This window comes from Ailuropoda melanoleuca, chromosome X (genome assembly GCF_002007445.2).
Source record: "Ailuropoda melanoleuca isolate Jingjing chromosome X, ASM200744v2, whole genome shotgun sequence".
NCBI classification, from domain to species: Eukaryota; Metazoa; Chordata; class Mammalia; order Carnivora; family Ursidae; genus Ailuropoda; species Ailuropoda melanoleuca.
In genome coordinates this window covers 77,051,402-77,076,525 of record NC_048238.1, presented here as the reverse complement: position 1 = coordinate 77,076,525, position 25,124 = coordinate 77,051,402, and the positions used below count along the sequence as shown (strand labels likewise).

The following is a 25,124-nucleotide window of genomic DNA, read 5'->3' as shown; positions in this document are numbered from 1 at the left end:
TTCTGGTGTTAACAGTCGGCATTTTCTGGCCATCTCAATTCACCTGAGGATCTGAAAGCACACTCTAAGATGGGGCTGAGGTGAGGTTCATCTTAGAGCCCTTTGGGTGGGTCGAATTTGCCCATTGCCCTGTTCATCTATTTATTCAGCCAGCAAATATTTACTGACCGCCTATTACACAGCAGGCACTGCACTAAGTGATGAAAATACAATAGTGAACAAGACAAAGTCCCTGCTTAATAGAGCTAATGCTCTAGCATGGGGGGTGCGGGTTCCAGATAGACCCCCCCAAAAAAAGTACAGTGAAAGAGACAGGAATGAGCTTGGGTGCTGCAGGGACAGAAAGTCACTGTGGCTGGGGTTGGGATCCGGGCATGAGAGAGGGTGGTATGGACATGAGGCTGCAGAGGAAGGCAGAGGCCAGATCGTTCGAGATTTGTGGGCCAGGCAAGGAGTTTTGTCTTCCTCCTAAAAACACTGAGAAATAAATGAAAGTTTTCCAGCAAAGGATCAATACACTCGAATGTTTGTCAAGGTTCTTGCTGACCACAGTTGTATGGAGTTGAGATCTTTGGGGGCAGGGCTGCCACTATCTGATCCGGTGTCTTTGTGTGCGTTACAGAAAGATGCCCCTTCCTCGAGCTAAAAACTCTCCAGAGTCTGTACAAGACCCTGTGCGCCAATACAGGTTTATGTAGGCACAGGCTCTCTTCCTCTGCTCTCAGACTTGGAGCCAAGAAGAGCTGAATGTGTGCACGCATCTGCACACTCTCTTATGTAAGTTGGTATGTGTCTATGATAAAAATGGCACATCCACAGCTATGGTGCCCTGGTGTAGTATACAACCTGAACATCCATACGTGGCGGCCCTGGCAGCAAAAAGCTGACTCAAGGAGACCAATTAGGAGGCTGTTACCTTGGTCCAGGACAGAGATGATGGTGGCTCACACCAAGTAACAGCTGAGGAGATGGCCGGAAGTTGACAAAATCAGGACGTATTTTTGCAGGTGGATCCACAGTATTTGCTGATGGCTAGGAGGTGACGGGTGAGGGAATGAGGGGAACTCAGCATAATGACTAGAGGCTTGACTGAAGCAACCAAGTGAGCAGTAGTGCCATTTATTAGGTGTAACTGACGGGAAGAGGAACACCATAGGAGCAAAATCCCAAGTCTTTCTTCGGGCAGTTTGCATCAACTCCAGCTGTCCACCTAAGTGGCAGATCTATCAGTCTCTGTATCTTTAAGCTCCTTCCAACTGAGGATCTCAAAGCACAAGGGCCCTCTGGAAAATCGGTAATCCCTGATACTTATCTTTGCCTCAGGAGGTTGTTTCTTTCTCTGTCTCCTTTGACCTGGGATGAAATAATGATTTCAATTTTTTCCTACCAGTTTTTCAAGATTCCTCATTTATTTACAGGATTCTGATACCTCTCATTCAATCTCAACATCTCTCTCTCTCTTTCTCTCTCTCTCTCACACACACACACACACACACACACATCCCATTTCCAAATGTCCCCTTCTGAGATTGCTTTTTATCAAAACACCAAAACGTTCCTCTCTGGAGAGTACACCTTCATTCAAGGCCAGGGATTCTCCATCTGCCACCACCAGGCAGCCCAGAGCCCCACCATTTCGCCAAACCCTCTCCCCGCTACAGGAAAAAGGTCCTTGGAGCATGGAGCAGAGCCAAGGGAGTGGAGAAAATGAGCCGAGCACTGAGAAATTAAAGAATGTAATGCTGACTGGGGGTGGCAGGGGGTAGGAATAAATCAGGAAATCTCATTGATTGCATTTACATCTAGCAGCAGAAGACAACAGATTGATTAGTGCCACCAGGGCAGTGGGAAGGCGGGAGAATTAAGCTAAAAGTGTAGCACCCAGGGCTGCATCTTCTGTAGGGAGAATGAATGCTAGCAGGTGAAGTCAAGTCTCCTCATTTCCTGGGCCGGCACATTCCTCTAGAACCCACTTCTTCCCTAAATATATACCAGGCAGCCTAGGCACCACACACCTTTTATAAATATAAACTGTTGTCCTGCACACCGTGCCCACCCTTCACACAGGATCGTGATGTCCCCCTCTCCCAAATATCCCTTTCCTGGGCTGGCCTCGGGGAGGCTAAGGAGGAATGAATCACTCCCGGTGCTCCAGGGAGGTCTATGGGGTCTGTCCTTGCTCCATCACTCCCAGCTCTGACTCTCACTTCCTCGTGCCTTCCTCTTAACTCTGCCCATGTTGGCAGAAGAGGAAAGAAGTCCTCCCTTTTTGGGGATAGGTGGTGGGCCTGCCCTCCATCACCAAAAGACACCGTGCCATGTTAGCCTTGCCTCATTCCGGCCAGCAAAGCATGGTAATCCGAACTGCGAGGGGCCTAATCCAGCCGAGCACATGAAGGGAAATAGCAATTAATAACAATCACGGCTCTAATTTCTTCAGCTCCAACTGTGTGATAAGCTATGGGCTAAGCGCTTTATACGGCTGATCTCGTCCAATCCTCAAAGCAAGGCAGGTGTGATGAGCATCGCCATTTCATAGCTGAAAAAACTGAAGTCCAGAGACATGGAGGGACCTGTTTAAGGTACACAGCTAGAAAGGAGCAAGACCAGGATTTTAAACCGAGACCTGTCTAGTTTCAGAGCAAGTGCGCATCACCACCTGGGCGTACAGTGGTGGACCCAGAAACAGCCCTCTACTTTTTCAGCCTCTTTCTTCCCTTTGTAGCAGGTGCTCCAAGCATCTCCAAAACCACTGTGATGACTCCCCAACGTCCGGCTCCAGCCTTGACCTCTCTAGCCAGCTTCAATCCTTAGCCAACTCCTCTCTGCTGATGGGTCCTCTTTCTATTCATGGCCCCTCTTCACTCAAACTTAACATACCTAAAACTTATTTTTTCCCCTCCCAACCAGCTTTCCCTCTAGATTTGTCTCTGTCTGTCTTATCCCAATTTTCAGGCTCCTAACTTTAGAACCATTGTCAACTCTTCTCTCTATGACCACATCTATGCAGTAAGGCACCAAATTGTGATTTTTCTCTCCTTTCTTCCATTTCAAATGTTTCTTACACACCTTTTGGTTCACTTTTAAACACACACACACACACACACACATACATGCACACACACAAATGTACTATCTCACAAGTTCCAGTGGGTCAGAAGTCCAGGCACAGCAAGCCTGAATCAGGGGCTCACCAGGCTGAAATCAAGGTGTCAGCCAGCATTGTGATTCTCATGTGAAGCTGTTAATATAAAACATACAAGTATAGTACAAAGAATGTCCATATGCCCTTCACTCACATTTCCCAAATGCTAACATTTTACATTTGCTTCATCCTTTTTTTTCTGTTCTGAGTTATATACACACACATGCTATTATTTTTTTTTTCTGAACCATTTGAGGGTAAGCTGTAAACATCATGCCCCTTTATCCCTAAATAATTCAGTGTATATTTCCTTAAAAAAACAAGGGCATTCTCTTACATAAGCCATAGTACAGTTATCAAAACCAGGAAGTTAATATTGCTGTAACACTACTATCTAATCAAAAGGGTTCTTTCAAATTTCACCAATATCTCAATATCATCATTTAGAATGACAACAATAAACTTATCTGGTATAGGACTCAAACATAGATTAATCCTTGAGTTTAGTTATCATGTCTCTTTAGTCTCTCTCTTTTTTAAAAAATTTTTATTTATTTATTTGACAGAGAAAGAGAGAGCAAAAGCAGGGGGAGCAGCAGGCAGAGGGAGAGGGAGAGGCAGACTCCCCGCTGAGCAGGGAGCTTACTGTGGGGCTCGATCCCAGGACCCCAGGATCATGACCCAAGCCAAAGGCAGACGCTTAACTGACTGAGCCACCCAGGCACCCCTCTTTCAACTCTTTTAATTGAAGACAGTTCCTCAGTCTTTCTTGTCCTTCATGACCTTGATGTTTTTGAGGAATACACTGGCTTCTGACTTTATATGCTTTACCTCATAGCAGACAGAAGAGCAGACTATTCCATGACTTCCTAACTACAGAATCATAGAATATGGAAGGAACCTAAAAATGAACTACTCCACTGGGTCCCATACTGTTTCCAGGCACTCCTCAAAATTTTGGCCATACCATTCACTCAACATTTTTCTTTAAATTAGTTCACTTTTTAAACTTAATGGCCGTGGTAGGCAAAATTCTGAATATGACCCCCAATGATCCCGGCTTTTGTATAATCCCTTCCCCTCTGAGTGTGGGTGGAACTCAACAATATGAGAAATCACTCCAATGATTATATTACATTATATGGCAAAAGGGAGATTATCTGGGTGGGCCTAATCTTTTTCTTTAAAGATTTATTTATTTATTTTAGAGAGATAGTGTGTGCCACACACACACACACACACACACACACACACGAGTGAGGGAGCAGGGAAAAGGGCAAAGGGAAGGGATCCTCAAGCAGACTCCCTGCTGAGCATGGAACCTGCCAGCAGGTTTGATCCCACAATCCCAAGACCCATGAGATCATGACCTGAGCCAAAACCAAGAGTTGAATGCCTAACCAGCTGATCCACCCACGTGCCCCTGGGTGGGCCTAATCTAATCACATGAATCCTTTAATAGCAGAGTTTTCCCCGGCTAGTAAGCAGAAGTGGAAGTTAGAGAGATTTGAAGCATGAGGATCTGACATTCCCACTGACTCTGAAGATGGAGGGGCTATGTAACAAGGAACGTAGCAGGTGGCCTTTTGGAGCAGAGAGCGACCACTGGCTGACAACAAGCGTGGAAATGGGGACTGCAGACATATACCCCAAGAAAGTGATTTCTGCCAAAAACCTGAATGAGCTTGGAAGTAAACTCATCCTCACAAACTCCAGATAAGAGCATGGTCCAGGGGACACCTTAAACAGAAAACCCTATTAAGTGTACCAGGACTTCTGACCTACAGAACAAAATGAAAACGAAAATGCATCAGGCTACACTGAAAATCAACTTAGCGTGGGCTACATGAGAAAAACGACATGATTATGCCAATTGATGCAGGAACACATTGACAATATCCAACACCCTTTCATGATAAAAAAAAAAACCTCTCAGAAAACTAGGAATAGGGGGGAACTTCCTCAAATTAACAAAGAACATCTACAAAAACAAAAAATAAACAAATAAGACTCCCACAACTAGCAAATTGGACCAAGGAATATCTAGAAAGGATTATACACCATGACCAATTAAAATTTATTACAGGAGCACAGAATTGGCTTAACATCCAAAGATCAATTAATGTAATATACTACTTCAAAAGAGTAAGGTACAACGCCACATGTTCGTCTCGATAGACACAGAAAAAAAGCATTTGACAAAATTTAACACCCCCTCATCAAAGCACTCAACAAACTATAAATAGAAAGGAACTTCCTCAACCTAGTAAAGAACATCTATTAATAACCCACAGCTAACATCATACTTAATAGTGAAAGACTAAAAGCTTTCCCCTAAGATCAGGAGCAAGATAAAGATGTCCACCTTTGCCATATCCATTCAACATTGTATCGTAGGTCCTAGTCAAGGCAATTAGGCAAGAAATTTTTTAAATATTTCTTGCATCCTAATTGGAAAAGAAGTAAAACTGTATCTGATCACTGCTGACACGACCTATATCTAGAAAATTCTAAGAAATCCACAAAAAACAATTAGAACTAATGAACAAGCTCTGAAAGGTTGCAAAACACAAGATCAATATACAAAATGCCTATTTTATTTCCACATAGTAGCTATAAGCAAACTAAAAATAAAATCAAGAAATCAATTCCATTTATAATAGCACCAAAAGGAATAAAGTATTTAGGATTCAATTTAACAAAAGAAATACAAAACTTATGGTCTGAAAAATACAAAATATTGTTGAAAGAAATTAAAGACATAAGTAAATGGAACAAATAAATGGAACCTAACCTTAAATGAATGAAAAGACATCCCATGTTCATGGATTGGAAGCCTTCATATCGTGAACTTGGCAATAATCCAAAAACTGATCTATAGAGTCAACACAATCCTTACCAAAATCCCAGTTGCCTCTTTTATAAAAATTGACATGATAATCCTAAAATCATATGGAAATGCAAGGGTCCTCTAAAGAGCCAAAACGACCTTGAAAAAGAACAACAAAGTTGGAGGACAAGTGCTTTCCAATTTCAAACCTTACTGCAAAGCTACAGTAATCAAGATAAGTATAGCACTGCCATAAATACATACATATAGACAAACGGAATAGAATTGAGAGACCAGAAATAAACCCTCATATTTATGGTCAATTGATTTTTGACAAGTGTGTCAAGAAATATCAATGGAGAAAGATTAGTCTTTTCAAAAAAAATGGTGCCGAGACAATTCTGCACCTACATGCAAAAGAATGAAATCAGACTCCTGCCTCACACCATATAAAATACTAATTCAAATGGATCAAAGACATAAATGTAAAACTAAAACTATGAAATTTAAAAGATAACATAGGTGTGAATCTTAGTGACCTTGGATCAGGCAATGGTTTCGTAGATATGACACTAAAAACACAAGCAAGAAAAGAAAAAAAATAGATAAACTGGACATCATTCAAATTAAAAACTTTAGTGCTTCAAAGGACACCACCGAGAAAGTGAACAGGCATCCACCAAATGGAAGAAAACATTTGCAATTCATGTACTCATATATCTGATAAGAGACCTGTATCTAGAATATATAAAGAACACTTACCTGATAATAAAAATACAATTATGACTATGACAGTGAAGAAGTGGAAACAACCTAAACGTCCATCAACTGATGAATGGATAAACAATATCTGGCACGTGTATAATGGCATATAATTTAGCAGTAAAAAGAAAGAGAAGTGCAGATACATGCTACAACATGGATGAATCTTGAAAACATTATTCTAAGTGAGCAAAACCAGTGTCAAAGACCACATGAAGGCATTATATATGAAATGTCCAGAACAGGCAAATCTAGTGACAATGTAGACTTGGGGTTGGGAGAGATGGGAAGTTGGGCAGTGACAGCTAGGAGGTGTATGGCTTCTTTTGGGGCTAATGAAAATGTTCTAAAATTGATTGTGGGGCACCTGGGTGGCTCAGTCAGTTGCGCGTCTGACTTTGGCTCAGGTCATGATCTCAGGGTCCTGGGATCGAGCCCCATGCCAGGGTCCCCACTCAGCAGGGAGTCTGGTTGTCCCTCTTCCTCCCCTTCTGCCTCTTCCCCTGCTTGTGCTCTCTCTGTCTGTCTCTCTCTCTCAAATAAATAAATAAATAAATAAAATCTTTACAGTTGATTGTAGTGATGAATGCAAAATTCTGTGGAATATACTAAAAATCATTGAATTGTATAGTCTAAGTGGGTGAATTGTATGGCATGTGAATTTTATCTCAATAAAGCGATAAAAAGATAAAGCTACAGCTAAAATCATTCTTTTTTTTTAAAGATTTTATTTATTTATTTGACAGAGAGAGAGACAGCCCTTCGAGAGAGGGAACACAAGCAGGGGGAGTGGGAGAGGAAGAAGCAGGCTCCCAGTGGAGCAGGGAGCCCGAAGCGGGGCTTGACCCCAGGATCCCGAGATCACGCCCTGAGTCGAAGGCAGATGCTTAACGACTGAGCCACCCAGCTGCCCCTTAATGATGAAAGACTAAATGTTTTTCCCTTAAGTTTGGGAACAAGGCAAGGATTTCTATTCTCATCGATGCTATTCAACAAAGAACTACCCAGTGCAATAAGGCAAGAAAGGAAATAAAAGGCTTACAAATGAGCAAAGAAAGAAAACTGTCTCTATTTCTGATTACATGACCATTTACATAGAAAATATCAAAGAACCGGGGTGCCTGAGTGGCTCAGTCATTTAAGCGTCTGCCTTCGGCTCAGGTCACGATCTCAGGGCCCTGGGATAAAGCCTCAAGTCAGGCTGCTTGCTCAGCAGGGAGCCTGCTTCTCCCTCTCCCTCTGCCACTCTCCCTGCTTGTGCTCTCTCGCTTGCTTGCTCGCTCTCTCTCAAATAAATAAATAAAATCTTTTTTAAAAAAGAAAATATCAAAGAACCTATAAAAAATTCTCTTTGATCTAATAATGGACTTTAGAAAGGTCACTGGATATAATATCACTACACAAAAAACAATTGTATTTCTATATACTAGCAATGACACTGTGAAAATTGGAATTAAAACTACAATACCATTTATAATCACTCAAAAAAATGAAGTACTTAGGGGTGCCTGGGTGGCTCAGTCAGTTGAACATCCTACTCTTGGTTTCAGCTCAGGTCATGGTCTCGGGGTCATTGGATCGAGCCCTGCCCCTCCCACCTTGGCTGCTTGAGATTCTCCGTGTGTGTGCGTGTGTGTGTGTGTGTGTGTGTCTAAAAATAAACAAATAAATCTTTTTAAAAAATGAATTACTCAGGTTTAAATCTAACAAAACTTGTACAGGACTTGTATGCTGAAAACTTAAAAAATCAAAGATCTAAATAAATGTACAGACATACTGTGCTCATGGATTAGGAAACTCAATGTAAGTAAAAATGTTAATTCTCCCGAAACTGTTTAATGCAATTCCTATCAGAACCCCAGAAAGACTTTTGTGGATTTTGGCAATCTTATTCTACAATATATTTGGAAAGACAAATGACTTAGAATAGTTAAACAATTTTGAAAAAGAAGAATAAAGTGAGAGTAATTGCTTTAACCAATATTAAACCTTACTATATATAACTACACTAATCAAGACAGCATCATGTTGGCAAAGAGTAGACACAGAGATTAATGGAACAGAACAGATAACCCAGAAACGGACTCCCACAAATATGCTCAACTGATTTTTGACAAAGGTGCAAAAGCAGTTCAATGAAGAAAGACAGCCTTTTCAACAAATGGTAATGGAGTCATCTGACGTCCCTAGGCAAAAATAAAGAACTCTGACCTAAACCTCATGCTTTATACAAAAATTAACTCAAAATAGATCACAGATTCAAATGTAAAACTATACATATGTAAAGTTTTATAAACTATGTATAGTTTATAGAAGACTTCTAGAAGAAAACATAGAGGAGAAAATCTTAGGGACCCTTGGTGAAAAGTTCTTAGCCATGACACCAGAAGCACAATCCATAAAAGAAAAATAAACAAATTGGCCCTCATAAAAAAATGAAAACTTTGCTCCATTAAATATTCTGTTAAAAGGGTGGAAAGAGGGGCGCCTGGGTGGCACAGCGGTTAAGCGTCTGCCTTCGGCTCAGGGCGTGATCCTGGCATTATGGGATCGAGCCCCACATCAGGCTCCTCCGCTATGAGCCTGCTTCTTCCTCTCCCACTCCCCCTGCTTGTGTTCCCTCTCTCGCTGGCTGTCACTATCTCTGTTGAATAAATAAATAAAATCTTTTTTTAAAAAAAAAAGGGTGGAAAGAAAGTTAAATATTGAGAGAAAATATTTGCAAACTATCTATCTGACAAGACTAGTATCTAGGACATACAAAGAACTCTCAATACTCAGTCGTAAAAGACTCAGTTCAATTAGAAAATGGGTGAAAAACAGGAATAAGTATTTCATTGAATAGAATACGTAGATAGCAAATAAGCATATGGTAAGGTGTTCAGTGTTCAACATCATTAACTCTTAGGAAAATGTAAATTAAAACTACAATATATCACTACACACCTGTGAAAGTGGCTAAAGTAAAAAGTTAGTGACAATGCTAGATGTTGGCAAGGATGCGGAGAAACTGGATTGCTCATACATTGTTCATGAGAATATAAAATGGTGCAGCCACTCTAAAAAACCATTTGACCGTTTCTCATAAAGTGAACCATGCACTCACCTTATGACCCAGCAATCACACTCCTGAACATTTCTCTTACAAATGAAAACTTCCATCCACACAAAACCCTGTACACAATTGTTCATAGAAACTTTATTTGTAATATCCCAAAGCGGGAAACAACAAAACTGCCCTTCAATAGATGAACGGTTAAACAAATTCTGGTCTATCCATATTATGAAATACTACTCACATTAAAAAGGAAATTATTATTGGGGCAGCTGTGTGGCTCAGTCAGTTAAGCATCTGACTCTTGATCTCAGCTCAGGTCTTGATCTCAGGGTTGAGTTCAAGCCCCACCTTGGGCTCTACGCTGGGCGTAGAGCCTAGTTATAAATAAATAAATAAATAAATAAATAAATAAATAAATAAATAAATAAATAGTATTATTATTATTAATATATGCAGCAACTTGGATGGGTCTCTAGGGCATTATGCTGAGTAAAAAAGCCAATATCAAAAGGTTGCATATTATATTATTCCATTTATACAGCATACTTGAAATGATAAAATTATAGAAATGGAGAATAGATCAGTAGTTGCCAGGGGTTAGGGATGGTGGGGAGAAGAACATCAGGGTAGCAGGAGTGAGATCTTTGCAGTAATGAATATTTCTGCATCTGACTGTGGTGTTGGATATATAAACCCACGCATGTGGTAAACTGACACAGAACTGTGCCCACACATTATGTCAATGTCCGCTTCCCAGTTTGATATTGTACAATGGTTCAGTAAGACGTAACCATTGGGGAAAACTGGATGAGGGATAGCAGGACCCCTCTGTAGCATCTTTACAACTTCCTGGGCATCTGTAATGATCTAAAAAGTTGTGGCTTACATAAGCATTTTGGCCTGTGGTGTCATGGCATTAAAAAAAAAAGTTGAGAGATTTTATGTAAATATCTGGATTTCTATCTTCTCTTGCCAAGTCCTAAGACATGGAAACCCTCGGGCCCATATTCCCAGGCTTCCCGCTGCTTTTTTACCTGGCAATTGCTCTCTCCAGCCACCATCACAGTCCCCCCCCAACCAGGTCCTTGTGATCATTTATGTCACCAGCCTGGCTCTCAAGGTATTTGAGTTTGTTCCCTACCCTATGCCTTCCTGAACTTTTTTTTCCAACACAGCCATGTCTCCAAATAGCACAAGTGTGCATAAGAACCCTTCAGCTTAGGGAAGAACACTAGGTCTCCACCCTTCCATTATCACCTCTGAACCCCCTTACTCATTAGTCCCTGATCTGTTTGCTTTTGTCCCCCTAGCCCTGTTCCAGGTTTTGCCCTATATGGCAAGGCTTTGCAATGCTAACTGTACCACAGGTTTCTTGAACCACAGTCAGGGACACAGGGTGTCCTAAGTGACACCACAGGTCAGGGCTCTCCACTTCTACCTACCTGTCTGAGTGGGAAGGTCAGACACTCCCGGAGCTGGCTGAGAACTGAGCATGTACCCCAAAGCTCTGTGAGACCCTGTTGAGTAGTCTAGCGTTCCTTTGCACACAGGGAGTGTGTGGCACACACAGGCCGCAGTCACTGCTGTCTAGGACAGGGCATTCTTGGGAGCAGAATCCACCCCGGACACAGCCGTACAGACAGATCCTGTACCTACTTTGTTCTGTTTCTTAGAACTTGATTTAATTACAAAAGTAATTCATTTTTGAGAATTCTGATGAAATTACAAAAAAATATTTAAAGGAAACAATCTGCAACTTCACCACCTACAGATAATTACCATTTAACATTCTGGTGTGTTTCCTTCCAGTCTTTTTTCTAGATTTGTATACTGGCACACACACTCCAAAATGGCGTCACCCTTGATAGATTTTGTCACACTGTTTTTCTCACTTAATTTTATATTATGGACAGGTTTCCTTGTCAATAAACCTTACAAAACAGCTACTGAAGATTAGATTTGAATGGACCTGTTGGTCCTGACTTTTTTTTTTCTCATTTCTTCAGAGCGGGAGTCTCTCTTTGATTTCTGTTTCTCTCTCCCTCTCTCTCTCTGTCTCTCTCTTTCCCTCTCTCTCTCTGTCTCTCTCTTTCCCTCTCTCTCTCTGTCTCTCTCTTTCCCTCTCTCTCTCTGTGTCTCTCTCTTTCCCTTCCTCCTTCCCTCTCTCCCTCCTCCTCTCCTTCTCTTTCTTTGACATACAAAGTGAACCAAATTGACAGGGATAGATGCCTCAGGAAGGTGTTGACTGAAGAAGAGGAGGTTCGGCGGGTAGAGAGGCAAAGCTCCTCTGGACATTAAAACTGGTCTGCTGAGCCAAGTGGCAAAAGGAATTGTCCTACCCTCCTTTGTGTGCCAGTGAATGGAGCTGGAGCCCTGGGGCCAACAAAGACCACTGTTCTTTCCACTCTGGGGACTTCGGCTGTGGAAACCCACTCTCCATATTAGAAAACTACATCCCTTTTCTTTAAGGTCACATATATTTAGCCATTCATTGAAACAGCGAGGCTACATCAGGTTAATGAACCATAACTGCCCTCACTTACCAAGGATTTCCATGTGCCGGGCACTGGGCTCACCTCTCTACTTACGGGAGTTTGTGCAGGGAAGTAAAGCACAGGGCTGAAGAGGTGGCCTCTGGAGCAGCCGCCTGGGTTCAATTCTCAGCTCTGCCACTTCCAAGCTGAGTGACCTTGGGCAAGTGCCTTACCGCTTTGGCTCCTCGGGTCCCACATCTATAAAATGGGGATAAGAGTACCAATCGCATAGGGTTGTGTTGAGGACTTCATGAATTCCAGCATGCGAAGGGCTGAGAAGAGTGCCTTGTCCACAGCAAGTGTGTTTCAGTGTTAGCCATCGTTATTAATAATAAATTCTCATGGTAGCCCCCACCCCAAGGGTGATAAAACCAAAGCTTGGAGAAAGCAAGTGGTGGCTAGAGCTCAAGCCGCCTCACTCTGGAGTTGGGCTTTTTTTTTTTTTTTAAGATTTTACTTATTTCAGAGAGAGAGAGAGCAAGCGCACAGAGGGAGAAACAGACTCTCCACTGAGCAGAGAGCCCGATGTGGGGCTCGATCCCAGAACACTGAGATCATGACTGGAGCCAAAGGCAGACGCTTAATTGACTGAGCCACCCAGGTGCCCCCTGGAGCTGGGCTTCTTAACCACAGTGCCATAAGGTCTCCTTCCTTTCTGTGAATAGAATCTGACGCCTGGTGCTGAGGCTGAGCAGAGGAGGAAGGGGACCCCTGATAGGCCGCTGGCTTTCCTGGGCCCTTGGCCACTGCAGCAGACCTCAGACAGGGGGTTCAATGCAGAAGCCCCCAACCAGAGGAGGGGAGCTTGGGGGATATCCCAATAGCTTTTGATTTCCCGCCTGGGGACTGTGGGCTTAAGCCCCCAGCTCTCTGACTCTCAGACATTTTGACCCCTCCCAAAAGAACTGCTACCTGGATCTGATTTTCCTGTGTCCCATTTCCACTTCAATCTCACCTCCCTGAGGCCCCCATGGCCTTCAGGGCAAGTCACTGTCTCACTCTGGCAAGAAGAGACAGCTGTCTCGAGGCCGGGCCTCTTTGTTCCGGAGAAGCTGGTAAATGAGCAGTAATCCCTGATTCGCAGTGATAATCAGCTCCCTGTCTGGACGGTGAGGGCTGTCCAAAGGAACAAGTGGGGCTGCACCTGTTCTGGGGGTCTGGCACTCATAAAGCAAGCTGCTCTGAATGGCCGGAGCCTCTGCCCGGGCAGCAGCTGCAGCCTGGAATCAGGGCTTTGTTAGCATAAGAATGGAGCTGGCCACGCCAGCCAGCCAGCCAGCCAGCCAGCCAGCCAGCCAGCCAGCTTCGTTTTCTCCCCCCTCCCTATCTTGCCTCGAACACCAAATGGGCCACCCTCATTGTGAGCAGACGGGCTTTGCATTTCTTTTCTCAACAGCACTGATCAATATTTCATTTGTGGGAGAAAGGGCACTCTCCTTTCTTCAGACTTGGCCCAGGTGGAAGAGGAGTGTGTAAATCTACTCGCTATTCACCAAGTTCTCACTGCGGGGGCGGGGGGGGGGGAGGCGGCACAGAACACAACTCCCCGGAGGCAGGCTACACAGACAGCATAAGGCAAATGGTGTCCCTTGGAGTTGTGCAGGGCACAGCCCATGTAGCCCTGCTCCAGGGGCCAATGTAGACCAGGGGATTCCTATAGAAAGGCTTCGAGCCCCGTGCCACCTAAAGTGTGGGGTCCGCAGACCTGCTACCCAGCATCTAGGAGCCTGTTAGAAACGCAGAAGCTAGGGGGTGCCTGGGTGGCTCGGTCGGTTAAGCATCTGGTCATGATCTCAGGGTCCTGGGATGAAGCCCCCACATCGGGCTCCCTGCTCAGTGAGGAGTCTGCTTCTCCCTCTCCCTCTGCCTCTCTTCCTTGCTCGTGCTTTCTCTATAAAATAAAATAAAATAAAATAAAATAAAATAAAATAAAATAAAATAAAATAAAATAGAATGCAGAAGCTCAGGCCCTACCCCAGACCTTTGAATCAGCAATTGATTTTAGCAAAATCTGGTAATTCATCTGCACATCAAAGCGGGAGAATTACTGGGCTACAGAGCAAAGCCCCCCGAGTCTTGAATTTTCACATACTTGAGAGTGCTTGAGCTGCTGAATCAGAAACTCATGGCTGAAAGATTAGCTCCCATCAATCCCTAGCTGTATGACCTCAACCAAGTCCCGTTAACTTCCCCAAGTCTGTTTCCCCATCTGTAAAAGGGCAAAAATAATGATAATGACGATGATAGGTCTGCTATGAAGCTGAATAGCAAGTGCTAAGGAAGTCACTAGCAGGCTGCTGGTAAATGGTCGCGTCTCAAGAAACAATCGCTCTTATTATTATCTTGCTCCCTGGTAAACAACGCTATACAGCCAATTCAGAGGATTCAGGTGTTGACTTGCCCAGTCTTACTGTAATCAGGAACACCCCCTACTTCTCGTTTTGTTTTTTAAAGTTCTTATTTATTTATTCATTTATTTGAGAGAGAGAGAGCAGGGGGAGCAGGGGGCAGGGGCAGAGGGAGAGAGAGAAGCAGACTCCCCACTGAGCAGGGAGCCCAACAGGGGGCTCGGATCCCAGAACCCCGGGATCATGACCTGAGCCCAAGGCAGACGCTTCACCAACTGAGCCACCCAGGCGTCCCTCTCCTCCTTTTGCTGCTATGGGAACTGAAAGCAGTAGGTTTAATTAACAATACCCCACATCTCTATAACACTTAGAACTTTTCAAAGCATTTCCACACCTGTGATCTCTCAGCATCGAAGACTCAGAGTAGCAGAGCTGAGGGAGACCCTAGAGATCTAGTCCAACACCCTCATTATTCAGATGAGGATTGTTCAGTGACTTGCCCAAGGTCACGCACAGTCAGCATTAAAACCCAGTTCCCAGAGCGGTGCTCTTACTTAATAGCAGTTGTGACAAGAATGTTTGCGTAGGGAGAGAAGACACTAGAGGCTCAGATCAAGCCAGGACATGGCTACAGCTGACTCCCCCATGAACACTCTCTAAACTGGACAAATTAAGACTATTTTACAGCCTGAGACTCAGAACCACCAGATCTGTCAATGCCAAAATTCGGGTTTTGTATGAGAGCGTGCATTTCCCCGTTCCCGAACACAGATGAAAAGCCTACGGGCTGGTCAGAGCCTCCAAAGTTCCTCCCAGTTCCAAGAAAGGGAATATGAAACAATCTTCGATTCAGTGGACTATTCTGCCGCTCTCAAGAAGACTCTTTAATCACTTGGAAGGATATTAAAGATATGTCAGAGAGAGAAAACAATACAAGTCATGGGCAGTGGATAGCTTGGAATTTGAGGCTGACCCAGGATGATCCCTTCATCAAGGCCATGGGTGTCCTTTAGGCAAAGTTCTTTAATCTTCATGTCTATGACAGGGACAAGCAACCGCGAAGGAAAGAGGAAGGGCCTTAGAATGCTCCCAGAAAGTCCCATCAGATTGTGAGGGGCGTTCAGTCTGGGCCCTGGCAACCAAATGTACCCATCTGGAGGGGACGCAGTTCCTAAACACAAGCTCTCTGAAGCTTCCCGCCCTTGATGCAAGAAATGCTCTTCTATTCCTGATCAACAGTGACCTTATTAGAGTTTGTTGTGAAGACAAAGGTCAATGGTATTCAAATTTTTCGTCTGGCTTCAGAATTTTCATTCCGATGGAGAATGTTCTCAGATACCCAGGATGATAAACAGACACAAAGCCCAACTGCCCTGGTTAAATTGAGGAGTTTGGCCCTGGAGAGTAGTTCAGTCAGCCCACTGCCCCTCACCTTCACTCCAGAACACGCCTAAGCATCCATGAAATAGACCTTGGAAACCACCAGCTGTTAAGTCAGTCCCTGGGAGTCATTAACGGCATATGAGCAGGGAAGTTGCATGGCAAGTTTTGCGTAGTAGAAAGATTATTTGGGTTTGGAAGACGGCTTAAAGGAGGCGGCTATGCAGCCAGGCGCTGCACTTATGGAGATCCCGACATGGTCCACGGAGACGAGCGCTGGTGAGAATCTAGAGGATGCAAAGGCACAAACAGATAAGGGGTGCTCTGGAGATAGAGCTGGAAGGAACTGGCAGTCGTGGGAAGTGGGAGAGATGAAGGAGGAAGCTTGGATGACTCAGGTTTGGGACTTAGTGGAGTCAGAGTATATAAAAGGTCATGTTCGGTTTTGGACACGCTGAGTGGAATTTCTAGGCCGAGACAGCCCACAGGCAGTTTCATAAACAAATCTAGGACTCAGGAAAAGAGAGCTGGGGTGGGGGTATTCTCTACTTGGGAGCTATAAATATGTAGGTGATTAGTGAAGTCACAGGCATGGATAAAATGTCCAAGAAAAAAAAAACTGAAGTAGGAAGGAGAGAGAGAGAAAGAGATTCCTGGGAAAGCTTACATATTTGGTCTGGGATAAAGGAAGAAAAGCTCAAGAAGCAGGCAAATCAAAGTAGGAGGTAAGTCAAGAAAGAAGAGTGTCACGGAATCCACTGGAGAACAAATTTTCAGGACGGCAAGAAGTATAAATTAATGACTCAGAAACACCAATGAAGGTAAAAGACTGAGTCGTTTTCATTAGATCGGTCAGCTGGGAAATCACTGGTGTCCAAGGCAAAAGATATCCCAGGGAGAGCTATGAGAGCAGAAACCAGATTCCAGCAGACTGGGGAAGTGAATGGAAGGGGAGGGAATGGAGACAGGTGAAGGAGACTCATTTTTAAAGAAGCTTGACTGTGGGGGCGCCTGGGTGGTGCAGTCGGTTAAGCGTCTGATTCTTGGTTCCCACTCAGGTCATAATCTCAGGGTTGTAAGACTGAGCCCGACGTCGGGCTCTGCATTCAGCATGGAGTCTGCTTGAGATTCTCTCTCTCCCTCTGCCCCTCCCAGTCGTGCTCATGCTCGCTCTCTCTCTTTCTAAAATACATAAACAAATCTTTTTTAAAAAAGGACTCTCGACACTCAAAGGGAAGAGGGGACATAGGGCAGTAGCTAGAGAGGGAGGATATAGGGTCAAAGAGAAGGTTTTGGCTTTTTAAAAAGATTTTATTTATTTATTCATGAGAGAGAGAGAGAGAGAGGCAGAGGCAGAGAGAGAAGCAGGCTCCCCGCAGAGCAGGGAGCCCAATGCAGGGCTCGATCCCAGGACCCTGGGATCACGACCTGAGCCAAAGGTGCCCGAAGAGAAGATTTTTAAAGATAAAAGGGACTGCAGACATTTTGAAGGGAGCCAATGGTGAAGTAGGATATTGAAGAGCCGCAAATAGAGGAAAGTTTTGGAAGAGGCAAAGGAGAGATTAGAATAAAAACGGACACACAGACATCGAGGTTTGAGGCAGCAGGGCAGGAGGATGAGGCCCTGGACGTCTCTATTTTCTCTATGGAATGGAAAACGAAACCATCTTCTAAGAGAGACAGGGACAGAAGTGGGGTTGGAGGTGGGGGAAGGGAGATGAAGTTTGGCTTAAGCCCTGCGAGGAATGTGAGATATAGCTCACTCACTAAGGTCACTTTGTAAGATCTCCAAGCAGTGGAAAAGGGAGCAACTAAGATTCCTGCCCAGGTGGCAAAATACAGAAAGGGAAGAGGCAGATGCTACATTCATCCAGGAGGTCTCTATCTGGTTGCTCGTTAGAATTATTGAAGGGGATTTAAAAATGCCTACGTGATGTGGGCCCCATCCTACACCAATGAAACCAGGCATCTGCAGATTTTAAAGTGTCCCAGGTGATTCTAACATGCAGCCAGGACCCAGATCTGCTGGACTGTCTATAGTTTGGGCTTTGCTGAACTACTGTAGCAGAAGGATAACCAGGCAAGAAACCAGGAGTTTAGGAGAGAGAGGGAAGGAAGAGAAACCGGAAGGACTGATATCCACGAAGACCCAAACAGAGTCAAGAAATGAGAGATTTGGATGAGGCGAAAGAGAAAGTATAGTTAGAATGAAGGAGCTGGATGTACAAGCCCTTGCTGTCATAATACCTGAGTTTACGGTTTCAGAGATGAAGCATTTTGGGGCAATGACAAAATAGAGGGGTTGGCAATTAGGGACAGGGGACCAAAGCGGAGTAGATGAAGGTGAATGAAGATATGTAAGTCCAAGGAAAATTCAAATAGAAGTCAGATTTGATCCCATTCTCTAGACAGACCCTCCTCTCCAGCGTCTCACCATTTCATTCAAAGTAGGAGCCAGAGTCCTTACAATTTCCTACAAGGCCCAGTAAGACCTGGTTCTGTGTTGCCTCCCTGACCTCGTCCACTCCTCTCCCCTCACTAACTCAGCTCCAGCTGTACTGCCCTCCTTCCCGCCAGGGACATGCCTGCCCCAGGACGTTTGCACTTGCTGTTATCGCTACCTAAAAAGCTCTCCCACAAGATATCTACATGGTAGTTCCCTCCCTTCCTCCAGGTCTTTGCTCAAATACCATCCGCTCAATGAAGGCCACCTTTGTTGACATTCCTTCCCTCATATGCAAACTTAATTCCTTTCTCCTAGCCTTCACTACCTTGACCGCTGCTTAAATTTCTTCCATATAGCATTTGACATCCTATATATTATTTTTACTTATTTGTTTACTACTTGATTGATCATCTTCCCCACCCCTGCCCTCCTGAGCATAAGCTTCTTTGAGAGCAAGGACTTTTGTCCATTTCTTCGCTGCTACACCCCCCACACCACACCTACAACTGTGCCTGGCACACAGTGGGCATTCCATTAACTATTTGTCAAAAGAATGATGGAGTCATGAGTCCGGGATATGGAGTGGGCTGTACACGGGGGCACCAAAGTCACCCATGAGAAGAGCAGGACTCAGGTTGGACAGGAAGACAATAAACTAGGTATTAGAGGTCCAGGAAAAGTGTGGGTGAATGAGGAAGACAGGAGCTGATGAAAGGAAGAGTGGGTGGTACAGATGGCATATGCCTCAAGGACCATTTGTTTAATCTTACTTAATTTCATTTTTAAAGCAATCCTTTTTAAAAAGATTATTTATTTATTTATTTGAGAAAGAGAGAGCACACGAGTGGGGGGGTGCAGAGGGAGACTGAGAAATAGACTCCCTGCCGAGCAGGGCGCCTGATGCGGGGCTCAATCCCAGGACCCTGAGATCAGGACCTGAGCTGAAGGCAGACGCTCAACCGACTGAGCCACCCAGGCGCCCCACAATCTTTTTTTTTTAAGCAATAAATTTAGTTTTTATTTCATTTTGTTACCTGTTGTTGTTGTGTTTTTCTTTCCTTTTCTTTTTTTTTTAAAGGATGGACACAGAAAGCCTAAAAATAGTGCCAGGGAATAGAAGAGGGTGGCCATCAGCCCTCAGCTCCATGGCATGTGCACCCCAGGAGAACGAGCAGCCTACATTTGATAAAGTTGCTTGAGAAATCATGTGTCAGTTAAGGCAAGCAACAGGTGTCTGCGGTTCATAAACCTGGCCATACATGAGCATCGCCTGGGGTGGCTCTTAAAAAGTTCTGGCCGGGGCGCCTGGGTGGCTCAGTCGGTTAAGTGTCCAACTTTTGGTCTCAGCTCAGGTCATGATCTCAGGGTTGTGGGATCGAGCCCTGTGTTGGGCTCCCTGCTCAGTACGGAGTCGGCTTGAGATTCTCTCCCTCTCCCTCTGCCCCTCTGACTCCCCGCATTCACATGCATGCACGTGCTCTCTGTCTAAAAAAGATAAATAAATCTTAAAAGAAAAAAGTGCAGGCCAGTTGAATCAGAATCTCTGGGGACAGGGTCCAGGCTTTAGCTGTTGTTAAAAAGCTCCCCAGCTGATGCTAACACCTAGCCGGCTCGGCAACAGGCTGAGGCAGATGACTCTGCCAGAAGGGAAGGGCCAGGGGAGTTTGTCGAAGGCAACGTGGGCCTCAAAGGACATGGAAGAAAAGCCTGGGAGATAAGATGGAGTGTGAAGGCAATGCACAAACATATATGGGGACAGCATGCCCTGGGAGACCAGGGAGATGAAAGAGGCTTCGGTTTGGGGTGGTGGTGGAGGATGGCCTGAATGGAGAGGCATTAAGAAGAATGAAGAGGTCTCAAAAGTCTGAGTAGAGCCCCTCTGCAAGGAAATCGCGGGGGTGAAGCTGTCCCAGAGTTGAAAAACCGGCGGGGGAGGTACCCGTTGCCACCGCAGGCCAGTCCAGACTTGGGGGATTAGGGAGGTACAACCAGGTCTAAGGGGGTGAAGAAGTGATTACTGCCTTGCAGGTTTCTCTTGGTGGCCTTGGAGAACAGGAAGTGAAGTGGAGCCCTTGAGGTACATGACTACACACTCTGTGTGTTCTGCAACTGCTGACCAGGTCAGTCTCCGGTCTCCGAGGGAGAGGGGGAAGGCAGGGGCGGGGTGGCAAGCAGTGACGACGGACCTGCTTAGAATGAACTCCTTGGACCCTTGGAAGAGAGTGGTTTCCAGGCTGTCTGGACTAATGGGGGCAGACGCAGAGCAACTTTTCGTTAGGTGAGCAACTGGGCTGGCTAGCCCAGGATCGGGTCCCTTACGGGGTGAACCTGGAGACAGGGAATTGTTCGGGAGCCTTAATTCCACCGAGATGCTAAACCCATACCCATTCCCCTTCAACACCCCTGGCTCGGTAAAGGCCAGTTGACCCCGAATAGCCAAGGCAATCCTGAAAAAGAAAAACACAACTGGAGGTATCACCATTCCGGACTTCGAGTTATATTTCAAAGTCACACTGATCAAAACAGCATCATACTGGCACAAAAATAGACACACAGATTAATAGAACAGAATAGAAAACTCAGAAATGAAGCCACAATTATATGGTCAATTAATCTTCAACAGGGAGGAATGAATATACAATGGGAAAAAGAAAGTGTCTTCAATAATCCGTGTTGGGAAAATTGGACAGCTACATGCAAAAAAATGAAACCGGACCACTTTCTTACATCACACACAGAAATAAACTCAAAATGGAGGAAAGACCTAAATGTGAGACCGGAAGCCATCAAAATCCCAGAAGAGTGCACAGGCAGTCATTTCTCTGACATGGGCCATAGCAGCATTTTTCTAGCTGTGTCTCCTGAGGCAAGGGAAACAAAAGCAAAAAGAAACTATTGGGACTTCATCAAAATAATAAGCTTCTGCACAGCAAAAGAAACAACCACCAAAACTAAAAGGCAACCACTGAATGGGAGAAAATATTTGCAAATGACATATCCAATAAAGGGTTAGTATCCACACTATAGAAGGAACTGGTACAACCCAACTCCATTCCTCTTTGAAAAACCACCTCAGAAGTTAAAGGGTAGTAGTGGACTGCGTAGCTGCCTCTGCAGACTAAGTCATCACACAGCGCCCCCTTGAGGCCTTCCCTAAAAGGGACCTCTAGTGCCAGTCCGCTCCCAAGTGCTGCTGGAAGGTTATGGACTCTCTTCACCCTTCCCACTCTGGTGGTGAGGACTGTTACGTCTCTTTTTTAGTGACTCATCTGGGCGTCCGTGCATGTCTACAACTGTGTGCGAAGTTCCTTGGGTACCTGAGAATAATTCTGGACTTTCCCCTGAGAAAGGAGCAGGGCTGGGCTGGGTTATACCCAAGGAGCAAGCTGTATCTGATTTCATTCCAGGGCTGATCTCTGAAGCCAGGACACCCCAAAGCGTGATCCGTGGGTCACCTGCACCAGCATTTCCTGGGATGCTTGTAAAAATTCAGATCCCTGGGCTCCAACCTCAGCACTGCAGGATCAGACAGCTCTCTGTGGAACTGAAAGAATCCCCCCCCCAAAAAAAAGCAGTAGGGCCACCTCCTTTTAGTTTTGTCTCATTTGGACGTGGTCACCAGCTATATTTTGTCTATTTTGTGACTGAATCTAAGGTTCCATAGCATGGTAGCCAGTCTGTGTTTTCTTTTTCTTTTTTTTTAAGATTTTACTTTATTTGAGAAAGAGAGAGCACAAGGAGGGGGAACAGCAGGCAGAGGGAGCAGACTCCCTGCTGAGCAGGGAACCCAATGCGGGGCTTGATCCCAGGACCTCGAGATCATGACCCGAGCCGAAGGCAGACGCTTCACCGACTGAGCCACCCAGGCTCCCCAGTCTGTGTTTTCAGATGCCCCATGCTAAAAGCCACCAAGGCCCACACCTGCCTGAACAACTGAGGCTTTGAGGCCCCTTCCTGTTTTCCCCTTTGCCCATCCTGAGCCAGCCTCCACACACACACAAGGCCGTTCTTCTGTGAACACAGAGCTTTTACCACACTGCTGAAGGATGCTCCGGGGACCAAGGTTAGGAGTGCCCGGTGTATCCTGCTGACACGGCAGCAATTGCTCAAAAGGTGATTAATGATTGAATGTGGCTCAAAGTCTGTATCAAAGCACCTATCTCTTCGAGAGTATGTCATTTTTTTTTAAAAGAGCTTAATCCAGAGTCACGTCTGATGCCTTAGCGAGAAGAGTAAAGTTGAAAGCAGAGGGAGTTCCTTCCCTTAATTGATCCATCAGTCAGTCTTCAATACACAGTGGCTTGGCTGCTTTGGGGAATACAGACATGAGTAAGACATAGCCAGTGTCGTCAAAGAGTTTAAAGCCTACCCAGGGAGACAACAAATACACTCGTGTTAACTACCATCAAAACAAAGGAGTACAGGATCCATGCTAAATGTGCATTAGAGATGAACATGTGGCACGGGACGGCTGAGCTCGGAACCTGCTTCAGGAGACACCCCCCACATCCCTCCGTGGTACTGCCAGACGTCTCGCTCAAGCCAGACACATGGAAGTCTTCCTGGATTGCTCCCTCCCCTCAGCCCCCATATCCAGTGCCTTAGTAAGTCCTTTTGGCTCCAGCTGCAAAATGGATCCCGAATCTGCTCACTTTTCTCCATGGCCACTGCTACCCGGCTAGCCCAGGCCACCAGCGATCTCTTCGCCTGGCTTCCTCTCCTAGCCTCCTAGCTTCCTCCCCCCGCCCCCGCCTTCTCTCTCATTGCCACTCTCCAGTCCAATTTTGTGTAGCAGTCGGAGTGCTATTTTAAAAGTATAAATTAGATTATTTTGATCCCTCACTTAAACACGTCAGTGACTTCCCACTGCACTCAGCGCAGAGAGAACTCGTTCCCGTGGCCTGCCAGGCCCTGCATGGCCTCTGACCTCAGTGAGCACCACTTTCTCCCCGGTTCACTCGTCTCTTTCAGTCGCTTGAAGATGGCGAGCACCCACCTCAGGGAGTCTGTGCAAACTGTTCCCTCTGCATGGAACACTTTCTGTTAATATTTACTCATCTTGGGGCACCTGGGTGGCACGGCGGTTAAGCATCTGCCTTCGGCTCAGGGCGTGATCCCGGCGTTATGGGATCGAGCCCCACATCGGGCTCCTCCGTGGAGAGCCTGCTTCTTCCTCTCCCACTCCCCCTGCTTGTGTTCCCTCTCTCACTGGCTGTCTCTATCTCTGTCAAATAAATAATAAAATCTTTAAAAAAAATATTTACTCATCTTTCGGGTCTCGGCTTGGATGTCACTTCCCCCAGAAAGGCCTTTCTTAATTTGCCACCCATCTAAATCAAGTCCCTCTTGTCACGGTCTCTCATACTGCCCTGCTGTTTGCCTGCACGGCACTTACTACGATTTATAATTATATGTGCCTGGGTTTATTTGTGTAATGTCCATCTCCTCCTTTAGACTGTGAGCTTTGTGAGGGCAGGGCATAAGTCTGTTTTGTTTATAACCACGTTCTAAGTGCCTAGCACAACACCTGATACGTAATAGATGCCCAAGGGGCGCCTGGGTGGGTCAGTCGGTTAAGCGTCCGGCTCTTGGTTTCGGCTCAGGTCGTGATCTCGGGGTTGTGAGACTGAGCCCCTCGTCGGGCTCTGGGCTTATCACGAAGTCTGCTTGGGATTCTCTCTCCCTCTCCCTCTGCCCCTCCCCCCGCACGTGTGCTCTCTCTTTCTAAAATAAATAAATCTTTAAAAAAATAGATGCTCAGTATGTGTCCTTGGGCTGAAAGGATGAAAGAATAAAGGCACGAGGAAGTGAGGTGGTCTGAGAAGGCTTTCTGGAGAAGAACCATCAGGATACTCCGAGAAAAGCCCTGCAAATGGGTATTTGTGCACAAGGTACGTTCTGAGGATGGGGTAGGTACGACTAGAGTATGGGGTATGTGTGAAAGAAATACTACCGGAAATGTATGTTAGAGTCCTCCGTGGTCATATAGTAAAAACATAGTCCAAAACTCCAGGCTAAGCAGCGGGACCTTTATTTGTACTTTCCACCACGCCACAACCCCAGCCTGGTCCCAGGTATCCCCAGGACAGCCCGGGGTGGGCAGGAGGCACTACTCCTCCTCGGCTGCTAGCAGTTAGGGGTGGCGTGGTCCTCCTCCTCCCATCTCCAGCCGCAGCCATGGGCCCCGCAGGATTCAGAATGAGAAAAGGGAAGGGGTGGTGAGGAAGGGCTTGTCATCAATGTACATCGCCGGTCCTCCTGGGTCATGCAAACCCTTCTGAATATTCTGTAGGGGTCCTGCTTCCCATCTCGACCCTTTTTACTCAAGTGGACAGAGACATCTAGCACTGACACTGGTGCCGGCCTCATACATAAGGTTATCGAGAGGAGTAAAACAGGTGCTTAGCTTAATGCCCAGCACACAGGAAGCACTCATTGAATGGGAGCTGTTATAATTCCTCCTCTGTAAAATGGGACTAATAATAGTACCCACGCCCCCACGAGATCGTTATCACTATTAAATGAGATAATACACGGAAATGCCCAGCACCTAAGCACCTCCTAAATGTGAGCTATTACTGCTGTTATTAATAGCACGCACCACAGCAGCAGTAATAACGA

The 25,124-nt window shown here is 45.4% G+C and overlaps 1 protein-coding gene across 11 annotated transcripts in view; it reads right to left on the bottom strand.

Moving 5' to 3' along the window:
• Positions 1 to 25,124, bottom strand: part of PAK3 (p21 (RAC1) activated kinase 3) — a 246,667-nt gene that overhangs the window by 208,348 nt on the left and 13,195 nt on the right. The window contains exon 1 of one of the 11 annotated variants that reach the window (XM_034648868.1): positions 12,339 to 12,447. The exons of the other annotated variants lie outside the window; for them this stretch is intronic. Within the exon in view, the coding sequence (XP_034504759.1) occupies positions 12,339 to 12,351 (13 nt within the window). The 5' untranslated portion in view covers positions 12,352 to 12,447. Of the gene's footprint in view, positions 1 to 12,338; positions 12,448 to 25,124 lie in introns of those variants that run through there. 11 annotated transcript variants of the gene reach the window in all.